This window comes from Athene cunicularia, assembly GCF_003259725.1.
Source record: "Athene cunicularia isolate RWA chromosome 5 unlocalized genomic scaffold, athCun1 chr5_part1, whole genome shotgun sequence".
Lineage (NCBI taxonomy): Eukaryota > Metazoa > Chordata > Aves > Strigiformes > Strigidae > Athene > Athene cunicularia.
The window spans coordinates 9,858,491-9,877,375 of NW_020799101.1; the positions used below are offsets into that span (position 1 = coordinate 9,858,491).

Below are 18,885 nucleotides of genomic sequence, written 5' to 3' on the forward strand. Positions count from 1 at the left end.
AGGTAGGAAATGCTCAATTCAAGAGAAAACAGTGAAAGAAGATAACGTCTAATGATGATCTGTCTTTTCCCTTAACTGGTATGAAGAAAGTATTAGCAATAAATAGTGTGCTTTCTATGTGCTTAACAGTCTCTCTCCTACACTAGCGTTTTCCTTTCAGTCTGTGAGGGGTTTGATCATATATCTTTGAAAACTTGCTTCTATGGCCCTCGGTAAAAAGAGGCTTACTTTTTTTTTTTTAAGTAGCTCTTTTCCACTTAAAATATCTATATATCTGTGTTTGCAATTTAATTATATACTTAAGGAGTTTATTTTCCCTGGAAATTAGCTATTGGTAATTTATTTAAAAAAAACTAACAAAAAAACAAAGCAAAATCTCTGAAAGATGGTGCCTGAGCATTTAGCTGTCATTTTTGAGTCATGTTTGTATTTGTGTTCTGTACTTCACCACTAGTAAGATACAAGGAATAAAAAAACCTTGTACTTAAATAGTTCTGCTCCAGAGACCCTGCAGATAAATAACTAATAGAGCCTGTGTTGTAAATCTGTGAGATAAGTAGCCTTCATACCAATTGTAATCTCGGATTATCGTGTATGTCTGCCTATTAGGTTATAAGCCTTTAAAACCATATAGCTGAGAAGAGCAGTATATTGTGAAAAACCACATGGAGAGAGAGGTTATTCCTGTTAGAAAGAAGGGATTATTTCTCTGTCAAAAAGGGGGGTGGACCGTGGTGGTTTTGTTACACAGCTGAAAACATAATTGCTCAACAATATGTGTGTTCCTTTTGGGACAGGACTGCGTGTCTGCAGTCAAGCATTTATCAGAGACCGCAGGATGGAAAGATTAGTGGACAAATTTTTTCTCTGCTGTTACTAGCGGCCACCTTAGTCCAGGTCTGTAACAGGGGGCTCCCAGCTCCTCATTTTTGCCATGCTGAGCTGTTTGGGGGTGAATCTATCAGGTGGTGCTAGCAGAAAAGGAGCACTTCAAAATAATATTCCTGTTTGCCTTTCCAAAGTTTTATTCATTCATCATTCTTCTTGCCTGATTTGCCTTTTGTTTTTTCCCCATCCTCTTCCTTAAAAAAACCAAAGCAGGAAGAAGGATTCTTCCTTGACATTATTGTTTTAAGTGTGATGTCATTATATAGGGAGCAGAGTTCGACACTTCCATTGCAAGTAATCTGCCTTTTAGCTTAAGTGCTGGGGAAGCAAATATTGTGACATTTTAGAAAGTCACTGGGATAATACTAAGTGTCTTTCAAATACAAAATGGTAATTTACATTTGAATGCCTTGGTGTCTATTCCTGTTAGGAACAATTTCTCTGTCCTACTTAATTAAAAAGACCAAAGCCAGGAAAGAATCAAGAGGTTCTTTAGAGCAATTTAAATAATTTTTAACAGGCTGCTGTTTATAGTACTTACTTTGTTGCAAATGGGGATACTTACCTTGGCCTGTTTGACAGAAAAAACTGCCTTCAAAGTGGGTAGGTGACCCTCAGCCCATATTTGAAATGTGAATGTTTTCATAGCGGAACCCCCAAACATGTCATGAATCACACCTAATAATATATAGCATCCGTATCTGTGCTCTGCTGTAGGGGTGCATGTTGCATTACTTGATTATAGGAGTCAAGTTTGGTGCTTCCCTAGCTTGCCAGCTGCAGTAAAGAGCACAGAGCTCTTTTTAAAAATAAGAAACCTACTGCTTCATTGTTTCATTGATAAAATCCACGGGATTGTTGTATATGGGGAGAACTAAGTGGTAGCTTCAAACTTTCTGAAACCTATATGGTACAGCACTTCAGTAAAGCAATTTAAAGCCTTCTGTATTTCTTGATATGTGCTGTTATGATTGAGCAGGGTAATTAGACAGCATATTGTTCACGAAACAAAACACTTCTATGTGACATACTTGAATTATAGTGGTTATTAACTGACAAATCTCTATTATTCATCTTGCTGTATGCCTTAAAAGATTGCTGGATCAGCAAGCTTAACAAATACCAATGGACAGTGCTGATTTAGGGGAAAAGTGGTGATGTTTAATTGGTCCCCTTCAATGACAAAATGCCTTGTATGTTTTATGATTCTGAAATTAAATGGTTAAAGTTTAGAGTTCATGGCTAGTTTAAATTATCTGTGCTGCTACATCAGAATACTTAATCTGAGGCACTAAATGGGAATCTAAAGTCTGTTTTAAAAAAGTAAGCAAAGCCTTTTATTTTACTTCTTCATAATGTTGCACTTCTGGATAAGTATAGGGGAACAGCTCTGGATTAGCACGAGGTTAGAAATAGCCTGATTTTCTTCTTTGAGTCTTCAGCCAAATTCAGTATCTGTTAGGGCTGCATTGTGCAGACTTAGAGGACAACCCCAGCCTCAGTCACATTAAGTAGACAAAAATGGGAGACAGAACAAACAAACAACAAAAAACCAGAAGAGCAGCTAAGCTAAGGTGGGCGATGCGGGAGCAGAAATGAGATCTTTTGAGCTGAACTGGGCTTACTGGGCTGTGCCAGTTTGTGCAGTTGTGTTCGGCTTTCAGTGCTGTTCTGTGAAAGAGGATGCCTCCTCTTAGCTGGAAGGCTAAATACAGCACTCTGCAAGCACGGCTGTGTCGCTGTGTGGAAGTTCTTTAATCTCAGTGAATGAAGGAGTGCCGTTTATCACACTAAAACCTTTTCATGACTCATTAATAAACTTTCTCTTATCTAATTGCAGTGCTTTAGTAGGATGCAGTATAACCTCAGTGTGCCGCTAAAGAAAAATTAGATTTTCTTGTCATGAAAAATGCAGAGTTACTCATTGAAAAGCTTATAATTCCAGTAGCAAATGAGGCATGAAATATATTGCCAAAAATACGGCACCCAAAAACACTGGCAGTAAATATTTTATCTTGGTGCTAATTAAGAGCTTGAATTTAAAACTGAGCATTCTAAATTTTCTCAATAATAAAACTAACCTAACGATACCAGTGTAGCTTTAGTACCATGCACTGTTATTCTGGCCGGATTCTGCCCTCGACTTGCATGTTGCGGATGGTGGAGGATGTTCATAGCTCTAGCAGTAAGCAGAAATTTCTTCTTGTCTTCATAGTGCATTTTTATTTACTTGGAAGTTGATTTAGAACCTGAAGATCAAATAATAGCAATCTTACGGTTTCATTAACTGCAAAGAAGAGAGTTTAAGGAAAAAAACCCAATTATCTCTTTTTTTTCCTTCTCCCCCACCACTTGATTTCTTCATTTGATTTTCCTTTAACAGGAGCTGTTTAACTAGCATTAGATTTTCTATTAATATAAATCTGAAAAATACGGTGTTTTGGCTTCTGTTGTTATTTAATTGATTTTGTTTTTCAGATCCTCTCCTAGTATACCTAGTGTACCCTTAATCACATGTGTTTTCGGGTCCAGATTTGAAGGGTAAACACTCATAATATGTATCTTAAAATAGTAGGTGTGATTTTAAAAAAAAAAAAAAAGCGCTCAGCTCTCGAGAGAACGTTTTTGTGAAGGAAGCAGTGGTTTTTCATGTAGCTATACTTCTGTAGCCTTTTTAGGTTGTGTTTAGATACTGGCAGTGGTGGAAACTGTTAGCTGTGTGTCCATGCAGCATCTGACTCTGCAGCGGCTGTCCCAAAGGCCTTTTGAATAGGGTCTTTTCTGGGGGTGCCACTGCAGTTTGATGTTCCCTCTAGTGTTTGAGGACTGGAAATGCTGAGTCTAATCTTCATCAGGTTGCTGCAAAATGACCAAACACTCTCTCTAGCAACTCCTTGAAAGCCAAGGACAGGGGTTTGTGTCAGGAAAGTCAAAGGGAGGGCATATGGGGGCTTGGCTTTAGTTTCAGTGGATGTAATTGCTGCATTATCAGCTGACTTTGTCCGTGTGTTCTGCTCTGGATGACCTTTGGAGTGTAGGACCTGAGTCTGAGCAGCCTCTGTGTCATCACATTTCTACTTACCTCTATGGGCAGACCAAATGTGGAGCCTTTCTAAGCAGAATTTGATTTCATTGCTGCTTAGATGGCTATCTCCCAAGCTATTTATTGGTTTCATCAACACAGTAAATTGTCTCAAGTCTCCTAAAGAAGTACTTACAGAGATTTCTATGGCTGATTAATCACAACAGTTTGCTAGATAAGAATAAAGACAAATGATTATTTAAACCTGCTTATGTACCATGACTCTTTCTTCCTTGATTGTGGTAGAGTGCCAGCTGATGAAGACAGAACGACCTAAACCAAACACATTTATCATTAGATGCCTCCAGTGGACCACAGTAATTGAAAGAACATTTCATGTGGAGACTCCAGAGGAGCGGTATGTTTCATTCATATTTAATACATAAACTACTTGCAAAAGCAGATGCAAGTGTTCAGCGTTAATAGCAAGTCCTTTGCTGAAGCTCTTATTTATCAGATGATGTACGTCTAGACTGAAAAGCAACAAATAATTTTTGAGTGCCTCAGTTTTAGTGCATGTTCCAGTATAAAAGGTACCTTAAAGGGGGTTTCAGAGAGTGGATTTTGAGTGGTATTTGTAAATGAAGTGTTGCTAGGTTGGGTATCCAAAACGGACAGGTGCAGGTGTGTACCAGCACACAGGTAGTTATTTCTGGAAACTTAAGGTTCATTTCTCACTGGAAATGTTGTGGTATGTGAAATGAAGGGTTTCTGACCTGGGAGTTTCTGGAAGGATGAGCACAAGTGAAATAGAGATTCAGGCAAAATGGGGTTCTATCAAAATACTGACCTTTTAAAGTCTTTTTAGACACCTTGTTTTTAAAGGAAAAAAAGTTAGTTGTATCATTTGCTGATTGCTAATGCATTATGCAAATTAGATAATAAAAGTGATAGTTATCTGCTGCAGGTGCAGATTTCTGTTTCAGCTGTTAGGAAACAAAGCTAAGAGCATGCATCCTGTGCTCTCATCATTGGAGAATTGATCTCTTACCTCCTGAGAGAACAGTTTTCCAGCACAGCTATTCTACAACTACAGAGTATTTAAATATTTACTTGCTCTTCAAGAACTGAACTCAAATTATTCGAGTACCATTGCCCTAAGGGAGGGGGTATTTTAAAACCATTGTCCTCCCTAGATATTATACTGGAACATGTTGATTTTTAAGATCAGCAAATTCTACCTAGTATTCTTTGCTTTTTTTCTTTCATAGCCTTTGTATGCTCTGATTTAAAGAAGGTTCCTGTTTATTGCTTTTGATTCTATTGCGGTGATCAGAAGAAGGTGATATCAAATTAAAAGCTTAGGAAAAGAAACTGGTCCTTGTTTCTTTTAGTAGCTTTGTGGTCAGTGACCCTAAAGGGAGTGAATAACAGTTTCTACTTGGGGGAAGATTGTATTTCAGTCTTGTTTTGTTCCCTCCTAGCCAATTAAGTCAGCTTTGTGACACTTCAGGGCTCAGAGTGTTAGTCACCTCTGTTGTGTATGCTTGAGACATAAAAGCTGAGGGTGAAATTCTGGTCTCTCAGAAATCAAAGATACTCACTTCAGGAGAGCAGAGATCTCAACCAAGTCAGTAACAGATCTTAAAGGAGATGTGAAGGTAGATAGGCCTTTACCTTTCTCTGTGCCTTTGCCAACCAACATTTGTTTTTTGAGACAGATGAAGAGATAAAAATACAGAAGAAAAAGTTCTTTTTGTCATCATTGCGAATATAAAAAATGACTAGTAAATAAAGGAATGTATTTGTGATGGTGAATGAAGTAGTCTGTGCTGTTTGTATAGGGAGAATGTTCAGAATTTTTAGCATTACCTTGCTGTCCCAGACAGGGCTGGACATTGCACATTAAGACAAAATATAAAATAAAAAATGCACAGGGCAGGAAAGACCATATGTATAACTGGTGCAGTTTTTGTTAGAATTTTTTGTTGGGTGCTTTTTCCCATGGACTTTGCATTCTCTGGGAAATGATCTGCCTCTTCCATCCATCACAAACTGAAATTCACATATTCAGATATGGTTAAGGTTTTTTTTTAATAATTTCATAAAACCAGTAAAAAATATGGCATTGATTAGGATGGCATGGCTTCACTGCAGGTTGTGCGTGGAGTTGTTCAGCACTGACTACCTTTCTTGCTGTTGTAGTAGCAAAGTGTTTTACCTGAGATGTGTTTGGAAGAAGCGTTTAGCCGGTGCCTATCAACTAAACCACTATGTTCAGTTTCCTACAGATATGAAAGATAATAAACCAGGCTAAATTCACACAGTCCACTGAACATGTCTTCAGCCCCTGTATTTCTTAGTCTGTCCCAAAATCCTGTAAGCCCTTAAAAGTTACATCCTTCATGTTCAGTAAATTTGCAGTGAAATGAAGTGAAGGCCAAGAACTTTCACTTCAGTAGTTTCCAAAAGTGTGAAATTTCCCAAACGACGCCACAGTAGAAGTGGTCTCTGTGGGAGTTGAAGGGGTCAGTATTAGAATACTCATTGCAGTAACAGCTGTGGAAACTTTATTGTAACCAAGACCTGTGCCTAAGATAAAATGCCACTGCTTTTGCTGACATTCTACTAAAATTTACACAGGAATTGCTGTACTTCTATCATTATCTTTACAACAGAGGAATAACCTAAGTATCCTGGGCTTTAATACTTTCTCCTAGAACACCCCATGCCATTAAAATTTGGGATGTGTGTGCGAAGAGGTGGCATAGTGCCCCCAGCAGTTAGATCTATGGGTTTTCAGTGCACCATAGGAATGGAGAAGCTGTGTTTAATTTCTTTGTGCTGCATGGAAGCCATTTGCTTTTTGGTTTTGGCAAGTCTGTTTTTGTTACATAAATCTCTGTATCACCAGGTCATATCTTGAGCTCTGACTGAATGCCTATTAGAAATTCTGTGTCTGAAAAGCCTTATATTGTATCTAGATTGGGAGAACTTCAATTGTCTCTTCTTTCTAGTATGATTAATAAATATATATGTTAAAAGTGCTCTTAAAAACACATTTTTACAGTGCTTGAAAATGCATATAATTCATTGTATGTTTCATTGTTCCATCAGAGAGCATTAGTTGCTTTGTATTCCTTGATCACCCTTGCCATGTCAGATGGTAGTTTAAAGTCACAAGTAATGAATGTCTTTGCTTCTGTTTTTCCAGGGAAGAATGGACAAAAGCCATCCAAACAGTAGCAGACAGCCTCAAGAAACAAGAGGAAGAGATGATGGATTTTAGATCTGGCTCTCCTAGTGATAATTCAGGTGCTGAAGAAATGGAAGTCTCTATGACAAAGCCAAAACACAAAGTGGTAAGTGAGCATAGCAGGAATAACTATACTTTTATAGGTCTTCTAGAATGTAGACAAGAAATAGCCAACAAGACACATCCATTCCCGTAACAATTACACAGCTGGTTGTAGATGCAGCTTCTGGAGGAAACAATTGTCTGAGCTGAGCAGGTACCAGGCAAAGCCTGTCTAGGTCCACTGGAGTGCTGAGTTCAGATGTCCTCACTGGATGGCTTTCAAGGCCAGCTCAGGTCTGTATGTGGTTTGCTGATTTTCCTGAGGTAGAGAGCCTGAAATCATAGCTCCTGCTGCACTGTGACTGTGTAAACTCTTTACAGGCTGGTGCAAAGATAGATTTGCAGGATTTAGGGTGGGTCCACTGGATTTAATTGCTCCTTATTAAAGGTTTAGGCTGACTCCCAGACAGCCACTGCAGTGTCTGTCCGTAGTGTTCCTAGAGCTCAGGTTTTTACATCAGGCACAGCATTGTCTGAATGCACAGGGCCAGCTCAGCAATGGCTTTCCATGAAAGGAGTATGTGCCAGAGGAGATCTTTGACTTGTGGAGCTCTTTTAGGTATGTGTCTTCAACCTGCCTTGACTTCTTTCTCCTCCCTTGTGGACTCTTGTTTGGGTTTCCATTTTCCAAAGTGTTCCCACCTGCTCTTGTAAGGAAGAATTCATAGAACCTTCTCCCACGCAAATGCTATGTCTGTGAACTGTACCAAGGCACTTCTTTGTGTCCTCATCTCACCGTTGTTATCCCCACTTCATAAGTTTGTTTCAGTTTGGGGAAGACCAGTGAAGTTTTTAAAGAAAAAAGATAGCCATCCACCAGTGCTACCACTAAGTACGTGTGCCAGCCTTGTGTTACGTCAGTGGTTTTAGACTGATGTGGGTGGCTGTTTACATGTCATTCTGAATTGTAGCTGCCATTAGGCTTCTGTGTCCTTGACTGAATAGGTACCTCTCTTGCTGAACAGCTCTTCGTAGAAATGCAAAAACCACCTCATTAGTTAAATATACATGTTCTTCTGAGACAGTGAGCATGGTAGTGAGGATAACCAAAATGATGATGGGGGTCCTGGCATCAACTGTATTGAACAGTTAGCAGAGAGGCTCCTCAGCCAGCCCTGCAGAAGAATATGGAGGAAATTTGCTGTTGGGAGCATCTTAATATTTTTCCCCAACGGAAGCTGCAGTAGCTTTTGGCTCTATAAGTCGCACTGTTGCCATGTTGGCAGTGGTCATTGATAAGAGAGTCCAGAGACTATCCTCAGCCTGCAACAGATTCTGATTTTCCCCAACATTTTTCCTAATGGTGGAACAGATAAGAGCAAATGGCTAATCTCTGAAGCCGTCATTTTGTCTGTGGGTTTTGGTGCTGTTCAGTGAAGCACAAGAAAGCTGGTCCTCTGGAGAGGTGGGAAACATGAGAAAAAAGGTATGAGTTTAATTCCTGAAATCAGAGCAACATGAGCCTTTTAATGAATGTACTGACAAAGTGGTCAAAATGTCTATGGATTAGTAATAATACGTTGAATGGTATTTGCACAGTTGAGTGTTGAGTCATGTAAAAGAGTGTTCTATTAATTGAAAGCTTATGGTTTTCCCCTCAGAGTTTGATTGTCTTTGGGAGTGCACTGGTATTCATTTTTATGAAGGAATCATTTCTGCTCCTGCATTCTACTAAGCAAAAGGATTAAAAATCCCACGTATACAGCATACGTAATGTATTCTCATGTGAACGAGAACTTCTATTCTGAGAACGATATACTTTTTGTTAGTTCATGTAATTCAGTTCTTGTTTATCTGTATCATTAACAGACCATGAATGAGTTTGAATACCTTAAACTACTGGGAAAAGGCACTTTTGGAAAGGTCATTTTAGTTAAAGAAAAAGCAACCGGACGGTATTATGCTATGAAAATTCTGAAGAAGGAAGTTATTGTTGCAAAGGTGAGTGGATGGGAAACTTGGGAATGTGATATAGCATTTGGGAAAGTCATACCAAGGATCCTCTGAGTACTTGTAAAGAATTGCTCTGTTAGTGATTGAAATGGACCCCTGATCTGGGGAATCACTTTGCTGATTTCCTTCTGCTTGTGTTTCAGGATGAAGTAGCGCACACGCTGACAGAAAACCGTGTTTTACAGAACTCGCGGCATCCATTCCTAACAGTAAGCATTTCTCTCTCTGCTGAGTGTAACTTGACATCATGACAACCAAGACCTTCCTTATTTTTTGTTATTTATATAATACAACTGAGATCAGTGTTTTCAGAGTGCCTGGGTATTTTTGTACCCTTCCATTTTTGGGAAGCATAAATTAAAATTCTTTTTTAAGTCCTCTGATTCTTGCAGAGCAGGTCCTCAGTACCTCTTGAAGACAGTGTTTCAGGGTGTGGTTCGACTTTATGGCTCACCCATTTAATGGCTTTCTATCTCTGAGAGAAGTATCTGCTTTCCTTGTCCTCCAAATGGTCTGTCTCCTCTTTGTAGAAGAGATCAGGGTGACCCTGATCTTGTGACAAACAAGTTCAGGAAGATATAGTGGGGGAAAAACCCTTTAATTTTGCTTCTCTTTGTTGTTTTTTTAAGCTCCCAGAAGCAGCTCACTGTGGAATCGGTGCTGGTAGTGCCAGCCAAAGGACACTGGTGGAAGCATGTGGGATGGGACAGGGAAGAACAGGATCATGCTTTATCTGCTGCTTTCCTTTCAGCTTGTCTTAGCTGTAAATCAAACCATATTCACAGTTTATATCTCCCAACACCAGCAGTTTCTCAGGGTTGAGTTCAGACACCCAAGTTCTACCTCAAGATTTTATTTCCAGTATTTATTACAAGTTGGCTCTGAATTTTTTCCAACTGCTTTAGCCCTCTAAGAGACCTGTGTAGGATCCTGGTTCTTTCCTTTGTCCAGGTGCACAAGGGCTTAGCTGGAATTTAAACCTTTTAAGCGTGGCCTCTGGAAGTAAATATTGGCTGTACTGGTATAATCAGTAAATGTTTGTTGACATGTCTAAAACCTGATCCTCCCTTTCTCTACAAAAATATGACTTGTTTAAAAATGCCACCCCTAGTAATGAAGATGAAGATATCATATGTGGTATTTTCTTTTTAATGCTTTCATAAACCCAAATATCCAAAACAAAGGTTGTCTTTAGAAGTCAGGTACAAGACTGGGTTGTGACCAAAAAAACTTAAGACTGTGGCAAACAAGTTGATGTTACACTTGCCACAGGAATACATGTGACAGGACTATACAAAGGCACTTTGTGACACTCCATCACACCCTCCGTCCAGTCTGTTTTTGTGAATTGCTCACAAATTGATACTGACAGTATTGCTCAATCCTCTGGCAGGCTGTCAACAGGGAGCAGTTGTAGGCAGCAGGGCAGAGACCAGGGGGCTGTGTGGGGTAAATACATGTGTGTTTCATATAAGAGGGCTTGTAACCAGTGTGGTAAAACTTTGTGCTTTGGGGTTTGACTGTGGCCTCTTGTCTGTGAGATGAAACTGTAGGAGCTTGTGGCCTGGGGAGGAAACTTCAAGCCACTATTGGTATGTTTTGTATCACTGTTAATGGGCTAGGACTTTGTTTCACAGCATTATAGGCATTAGTGATAGCTTCTGCAAGGGATTATTTTAATGTTTTATTAAATTTATTTAATGAAGTAAGTTGGCAGTGGATCAGTCCTCAGCTGCAACAGGAAAGTGTAAATATTATATAAGATCCAAGGACCAAAACTCCACGAAAATAGACAATTTCATGTCTGTCTATGTTTCTGAAAATCTGTTTAAAATGCTTTTATAACTGTCAGTGTGGTCTGCCTCCTGAGTTTTGGTTTAAATCTCTTTCAGGCTTTAAAGTATTCCTTTCAGACACATGATCGCTTGTGTTTTGTTATGGAGTATGCTAATGGAGGAGAGGTAAGGGAAATGTAATAATGTTTAATACTTCAGGATTTTCTTGTACTACTACTAATTCTGCTTGACATTGTTTAGTTAAGGTCCATGTTTGCAATTCTAATTAATCCAAGTTGTCCCAGGTTTAACTAATATTAAGAATTAAGACTCTTAATTTTCTTAACTTTGTTTTTAGAGAATAGAGGTTTTGGGTGTAGGTTCATATTTTACATGACAGCAACATATCGTAATCTGATGTAGTTCAAGAAGGCAGGGTTGCTTTCTAGTTGCTCATCAGACAACTTCTAACACTTTTTAATGAATATTATGAGCACGTATTACTTAGAAGGGAGAACTAGAAACGGCAAAACACTGTTAGACAGTCAAGGAAAAGTTGGAATATTAACATCTCTAAATCCTATATTAAGCTGTAGTTTTAATATGTAATTGTAGTTCAGTCAAAATGAGTTTTTATAATTTTCTGTACATACAAGAACATGCAGCACACAAACTGGTTATCAGTATGCATCTGTGAATATGAGATGTAATTGTCTAATCATTTAATTAATGATCCTTTTTAACACATTTGGGAACACAGCTGGGTGAGGATGGGGAGGGGGTTTTCTCTTTGATAATATTGCATTCCAAGCAGGATGGCCTGCGAACTGCGAGACAGAACTCAGAAACATGTGCAATCTAAAGGTAACAAATTATTGTTCTTGTAGTTGTTTTTCCATCTGTCAAGAGAGCGTGTCTTTTCTGAAGACCGGGCTCGGTTTTACGGAGCTGAGATTGTTTCAGCACTGGATTACCTGCATTCAGAGAAGAATGTGGTTTATAGAGATTTGAAGGTATGTAGAAAAATAATTTCATAGGCTTTTTTGGTTTGGGCTATTTATTTGTTAGTCACAAAAGCAAATGAGTCTGAACTATAAGAAAGCCTTTCCTGACTGAACTTTAACATAATAGTTATTGCAGCTGTTGGACTTGACTTTACAGGATGTCTAAACACTTTTATAGCCTAAGAGGTTTTATAATGCATTTATCAGGACCCTGGCAGCGTTTCAGAGAATATGAAGGGGTACAGAGGTACTTGGATTGTATTTTCACTTGCCTGCTTAGGTTCCAAGAGAAACCTTGCTGTTCTTCTGCATGGTGGAACATAATCCTGGGCTTTTCATCCCAGGTCTTACAAGATAGATGCAAATTCGTACTGTGTGGATGTCGCACTTCCTCGCAATGTGTTGCATAGCACTATCTTCATAGTACCTGCTTGAGTTAGAAAATTGGATAAACTTCATATTGCTTATTTGTTTGCTGAGCACAGAAGGGAAAAAACCCACAACCAAACAAGAAATCTCAGAGCAAACAAACTTGGGAAATTCTTGAAGAAAATGCAACTATAGCCTTTTTTTTTTTTCCTGACAAGTGTTTTCAGGAGAGGATGAGAGGATACTGGTAGTTCATTTAGGAGCAATCTAAAATGGAGCCTGCTGTGTAATGTTTTCAGGCTACGTCAAAGTAATTTTGGGATTCCTGCTGGGATTTTGTCTCCCATATAACCATGATTCCTTTGAAAGTGCTTTATTTCATACACAGTGGAAACTCTGTCCTAAAATCTGGATGGCTTTCTCAAAATTTAGTGGCACAGGCTGGGATGAATACCACGTGCTGAGTAAATGTATAAAGTGATTGTCATGTAAAGGGTCTCTTTGGAAGTGGTTCCTTAGCCTTGCATTTGACTTTTTGTTTCATTTGCTATCTTTTAATGGTACAGAGTCATTCATAAAAACACCTAGAGTAAAAGCAGGGATGAAGTTGTGTGAGGAGGAATACTTACTTAATAAAGAGCTGGTGTTCTGTTGGTGATAATATTGTAGAAGCATAAATACAGTGTCTGCATTCTGTGTTCTTTCTGTATACGTGATCAGTTACCCAAAGACTACAAATCAGTTACCTAACGTTCCCTAAAGAACTAAGGAAAGTGATATAAATGTATATTTACATCATACGTGCTTTGGCAGCTACTGTGGTTCTGACCCTAGTGAGAACAAGGTTGAAAACTGATCTGCAGAAATTCTTGTCTTTCATTGACTTGCTCAGGAGCAATGTATGTTATACGTAATAATGTCTTTCATTTGAATTTTCTTCTCAGTTGGAAAATCTTATGCTAGATAAAGATGGACACATAAAAATAACAGATTTTGGACTATGTAAAGAAGGCATCAAGGATGGAGCAACAATGAAGACTTTCTGTGGCACTCCAGAGTATCTTGCACCAGAGGTATGTTTATGTTGGCTATTGTACTAAATTATCTTCTTAAATGCCATCCGTGATAGCAGTAGTGATACAGAGTAATTCCTGTGCCATAATGTGTTCATACAGTAACTACTGTTATATAACAGCACATACTGAGAATCTTTTATTCATCATGTTCTGGGACGTATCTTTAGCATAACGATATGTGATAATTTTCAGGAGGATAGTATCTTCCTTCCGCTTTAGGGAATATTTACATTTTACTGGAACTGTGCTCGCTTCTTGTGTCAGAAATCTAACTTAAAAAAAACCCTTTTAAATCGCTTCAAATACTGTGGGGTGGATTGGTGACTGTTTTGCAGTTTCTTTGCTGTGTGTTGGCCTGTTTGAAAACTATCAACAGGACTTCACTTAAGAAATAAAAGTATTGTCCAATTCTTTTACTCTTTGAAGCCAGTATAAGGTGACATGTTTTCAGAAACAGGACAGACCGAGCTTTTTTTTTTTCTGCAGTATTTAGCATGGTATGCATTAAAAGTGCCGACTGTTTTGTGACTGTAAGAGCATGAGATGTTTTTCAACATTAATTTGAACTTTTAAGTTTCAGAGGAACTAAATCCAAGTAGGGGATCTCAGTCCCCAAACTGTATGTTTTGGGAGTTTTTAGTACTTTTTTTTTTTTTTTTTTAAAGTAAAATGCAAATGTGTACTTGTAACTTTCATCCTGGAAATACTCCTTCTGAGTTGTGCAACACAGGTGGTGTTATAGCTGTGAGTTAGTTACGGGCAGATCAAAAGTGAAATTGTGTGATAGAGGATATATGTATACATGGTATTTTGCAGACAGACGCTAGTTTTCTCTGCCCACGCTCTGAGCTGTCTGGAAGCAGATTCGCTGTATTAGTAGGGCACTGAGCCTGAGCTAACGTGGTGTGCCTTGCAGAAGGGCTGCTTGCCTTGCAGTAGGTGCTTTGCTACCCGTGGCGTTAAGACTTCTATCCAGCTTGGAGCACAGGCAGAAGCAAGCCTGGGGCTGCCGGCAGGTTGTGTATTGTTGGCACAGGCAGGAATGTAGCCTTTCTCCGAGATGGGAGACTTGAGCATCGCAAACCCTTCTTGAGTTGAATTATGCAGAAGTACAAAGTGTGGAAAACCAAAGTGGAGGAGGAATATTTCTACTGAGAGCTGATGTCTTTGCTGATCAGCGCTTTTGTGCTCTCCGCTTGCGTGGCGGTGGCAGTGCGCTCTTGTTTTTTGTTTGTGGGTTGTTTTGTTGTTTTGGTTTTTTTCTTTAACTCCCAGCTGCTTTCAAGGTCCTCCAGTCTCTTTGTAATAAGGAAGAACGTGGGCACCTGTTGAAGTAGCTTGCAGTAAGGAGGTGGAGCCAGTCTCACAATAGCTGCCAGCTCTCCATGGATCACCAGAGTTTTCAGTGAATCTAAATTGGGGGTCCGTGCACCACAGTTTGAGATTTACTGATGGAGGGAGTAATTAGCAGCACAACAGAGTTTTTATTATTCATAAACATGGCTTTTATTGTAGCTTCCCTCTTAAAATCAATAGCTGAACTTCAGTTTCTCATCAAGGAAACTAAAATATTTATTGTTTTGGTTTTTCCTAACTTGGAATGTGGGGATTCCCTGTGCAGGCATTATGTTGTTTTTCTGTTACATTATTTGCTATTATTTTTCTTTTTAATATTTATGATGAGTTGGCTCATCCAGAACCCTGAAGGACAGATCCTTTTGATTTGCTCTCTCCCTTACTTGCAAATCCCATCTGTGAGTTGGAGTGTTAAATTCTGGAGGCTTTTGTCATCTGGTCGGTAGCATGCAAAAAATCTGGAAACTCTGCGTGAGCGATATTCCGTGTGTTTAAGGTCATACATCTTTAAAAGCAGGGGTCTCGATCTTCTTGTCTGCATTTGTAACTTGAATCCGGCATAGCAGCATGTTTGTACAGTTGTTGCATCGTTGTTTTTAGGTTCATACTGGAATCTCGTGCATGGATGACAGTGACTGAACCATGTCAACTTTGATGTGTCAGATGCATCGATGGCTGTGATGTTTACAGCTGTTCTGCCTTCTCTTTCAAATTCCCATTTCACAGCAGTCTAGAGCTTCTTGTTAGGAAATGAGGATTCTTTAATTTAAGTGAAATGACCTTGTTACTTTACTGCCTCCCAGCTATCCTGCGTGTTGAAATAAATCATGGATGAGTACAATACCTTTCTCGTTGTGGTATATTTTTGATGCTAACGCTGTTGCTCTGTTTTGTGCGATCACTAATAGGAGTGCTTGTTGTGATAAAAAACTTTGAAGAAATAAGCATTTTATATTCTGTTTAGAATTAATGGATATGAAGGAAACAGTTGTAGTTAGGAATCTAGATTATAATACAGTGTATTAATATGCTTACTAAAGTAACATTTGAAATATTTTCTGCATTTTGAAAGTACGTGCAGCATTTATTACATACACAAGAAGGGCCTTTGTGGTTTTCTTTCAATCTTTCCTATTGCATCTCTTGCAGCAGTTTAAAAAATAAAAATGAAAATTGGAGGCCCCATGATGATTTTATTTTAGGTAACTCAAGTGTAGGGGAGTGTGAACAGGAAGCGCTTATTGAACGGGGTGACTCAGAGAGCGGTAACTGCATTGTCACACAATATCTCCCGCGAGCTGCAGGGCTGTGATGCCTCGGGAAGGACGGGGCCGGCTCCTGGAATCCTGTCCGGCCGGCAGCTGTGTCGGCCGTATACATGTACGGGGCAGCTGCACAGCCAGCTGTCGTTTGGCGTGAATCATACGGCAGGGGATGCTGTAAATAGACCAATGTAGGGTAATCTAATACCTGGCAGCCTTTTGATTTTTACTGCAGGCCCTTTCCCTCGTTCAGATAATTAAGGGGAATAATTAGTGAATAAAGAGAGGCAGAGTGCAAACAGTTGTTATGTGGGGTGTCTTGATGCTTCTTTTTTGTGTCCAAAACCTTTATCAAGGTTTGTAAGAGGTTCAGGTCCTGCTTTTGTTAAACTTGTGGTGACTTTGTTTGGCTCTTTCACCCTTTTAATTTTGAGTGTATAGTATTCTGAATTGTAGCAATGTAAAGCTCACACAGACACCATGCAACAAGAAAACATGATGGTGGTGTGGTCGTGGTTTGTGCTCTTAGCCAGAGTAAGCATTTCAGTGCAGCCCCGTGAAAAGAGTAAAGATGACGACTAAAACCTGAGGACAGGGTCTGGAACACGAGACTGTTGGTGTCAGCTACAGACAACTGCGTAGGAGACATAAAGTCTAGAGAAGTCCTCGTAACATCCACTCCACAAGCCACAAAACACTCCCTGCTCCTTTCACAACGTGCAGCGCACAAGATCAGAAATGCACTACGACAGGGCTTCTCCAGAGCATGCAGGAGAGCCGGAGGGCACTGCTGGGGTCCCCAGTCCCTGCACCAGCCGGGGCTTTGTTAGGTAGAAGTGCCCAGGGGAAGGCAAAAATGAGCTGTGCAGGACTCCTTCTGCTGTGAGACCTGGCAGAAGTCCACCCCACTGACGATTCTTGGGTTTGCAGCCCAAGCAGAGGCAGAAGTGTTAGAGCTATAAGCAAGGCCTTTGGAAAGAGGCAGAGGGGAGGAGAGGAAGCACTTCCAGACAATTTGGCTGCCATTTTATAGTCCTACATACAACTCCGTCAAATGTTAGGAGTGGTGTTCTGGCTTTTAGTGTTTAATGTCGATTAGTCATTGATTATTTGTGGGTGGTCTTTCAGGTTGGGCCGAGCCACCGTTTGGAGGTTGCAGGTTGATGGGGGTGTTTGGCTTGTTGCTCATGAAGTAACGGGTTGATGGTCTTTTCTTTTCTCCCCATACTGGCTCTTTGGTGGTTTGGGGTTTTTCTAAAAAATTGGATCCCATTTGGAATGGTTTGTGATGAATAAGTGAGAATTTAACAGCTGGCTCTGTAACGTGAGAACAGTTCTCAGCCTTTGGGCTTTCAAAGGTTGTGCTTATCATGACCATAATGTGAGGGAGGGTGGGAGGAAGAAGAGAAGGGAGCTGCTGTAACGTACCCGCTGCCTCCTTTTTCCCCTTCTGCTCACCTAGCATGGTGAACGTGGATGCCAGTTCTTTTCAAATGGATCTTCTGCAAATACTCTGCTGGTAGATTTGGCTGTGACATGTGAAAAGATGAACTTGCTGGAGTAAATCTTGCCTCTCAAGTTCTGTGTTCATGCCTAGTTTGGGAATGTCTTCTAAAGCCTTTTCCTTGCATTTCTGCAGGTGCTGGAAGATAATGACTATGGTCGTGCAGTGGACTGGTGGGGTTTAGGAGTTGTGATGTATGAAATGATGTGTGGCCGGCTCCCTTTCTACAATCAGGACCATGAAAAGCTCTTTGAACTCATCCTCATGGAGGAGATTAGATTTCCACGCACTTTGTCACCTGAAGCAAAATCTCTCTTGTCAGGTTTGCTGAAGAAAGATCCTAAGCAAAGGTGAGACTGTTGTGCAATAGTTGCACTTTTAAGCACTCGTGCTGTTAGAAAAAAATTACAAAAGGAAAAAAAAACCTCTGTTAAAGTCTTCACAAAGAAGTAACTGTGCTATGCATGCAAGGGAACTATGTTCAAGACAGGTGACTTAAAAGTGACTGTTTCTTTGCTGCTGTATGAAACGCCCATATCACCATCATTGGAAAACAATTGAAAATGGTATTGCACAAATTGTGCAGTATTGCATGCATGCATGCCAGCCGTTTTTCTTTATTTAAAATTGAGGAAGGTATTTCAGACAAAATTGTAGTTTTGTTTCTAATCCATTCAAAACGATCATCCACCCAGATGGAGCAAGCGGACCTACTAATTTTTGTTTTAACTTTTAACACGAGCAGGCACCACAAATAATGACATGAAGCAGCTGTGATCAGAAGGCTGAACTTCAAAATATGATGGCTGCCATTAATGCAAAGCTATAGCCTGAGACAAAGCAAGTTAACCCTACCTCCGGCCATAACAAATCCAATGGCTGTTGTGGGTTTTAAGATGTTCTACACTGAATGCTTTCACCTTCTGTCCCAGTTCATGTTGCTGTCGGTTTTCTGAATTTTTGTTTAAATCTGTGCCAGTAATTTAGCATCCTGCTTTGGACAGTAGGTGGTGATGTGTGTACCATGTTTGTGGTGGAGTTTATACCATGTTTAATCTACTTTTCCTATTTCCTCCTTTTGTTTAGTTTTTTGTTTGTTTTGTTTTTTTGCTATGCTGTATTATTTAAAAACTAGCCCTTGATTTAAAAGCAGAAAAAAGAAAATGAAAACCTCCCAGCCCTTAATGGCTAACAAACAGAAAACAGAACAAGATCCAAAAAGGATGTTGACCTCTGCACAAAGATAAACATCAGTTTAAAAACCTGCCATCTTGTCAACCCAGACATTTTTAAAACAAATAATATTGTGACTCTGCCC

At 39.6% G+C, this 18,885-nt stretch overlaps 1 protein-coding gene across 2 annotated transcripts in view; it reads left to right on the forward strand.

Annotated features, from left to right (window-relative positions):
* AKT1 (AKT serine/threonine kinase 1) overlaps positions 1–18,885 on the forward strand; it is a 76,961-nt gene that overhangs the window by 40,117 nt on the left and 17,959 nt on the right. For both annotated transcript variants that reach the window (XR_003398482.1, XM_026849365.1), the window contains exons 4-11: positions 4,217–4,328; positions 7,125–7,272; positions 9,078–9,209; positions 9,365–9,430; positions 11,114–11,182; positions 11,884–12,009; positions 13,314–13,442; positions 17,703–17,917. Coding sequence is in view for 1 of the 2 variants with exons in the window: in XM_026849365.1 (XP_026705166.1) it covers positions 4,217–4,328; positions 7,125–7,272; positions 9,078–9,209; positions 9,365–9,430; positions 11,114–11,182; positions 11,884–12,009; positions 13,314–13,442; positions 17,703–17,917 (997 nt within the window). In the remaining variant the exon portion in view is untranslated. The remainder of the gene's footprint in view (positions 1–4,216; positions 4,329–7,124; positions 7,273–9,077; positions 9,210–9,364; positions 9,431–11,113; positions 11,183–11,883; positions 12,010–13,313; positions 13,443–17,702; positions 17,918–18,885) is intronic.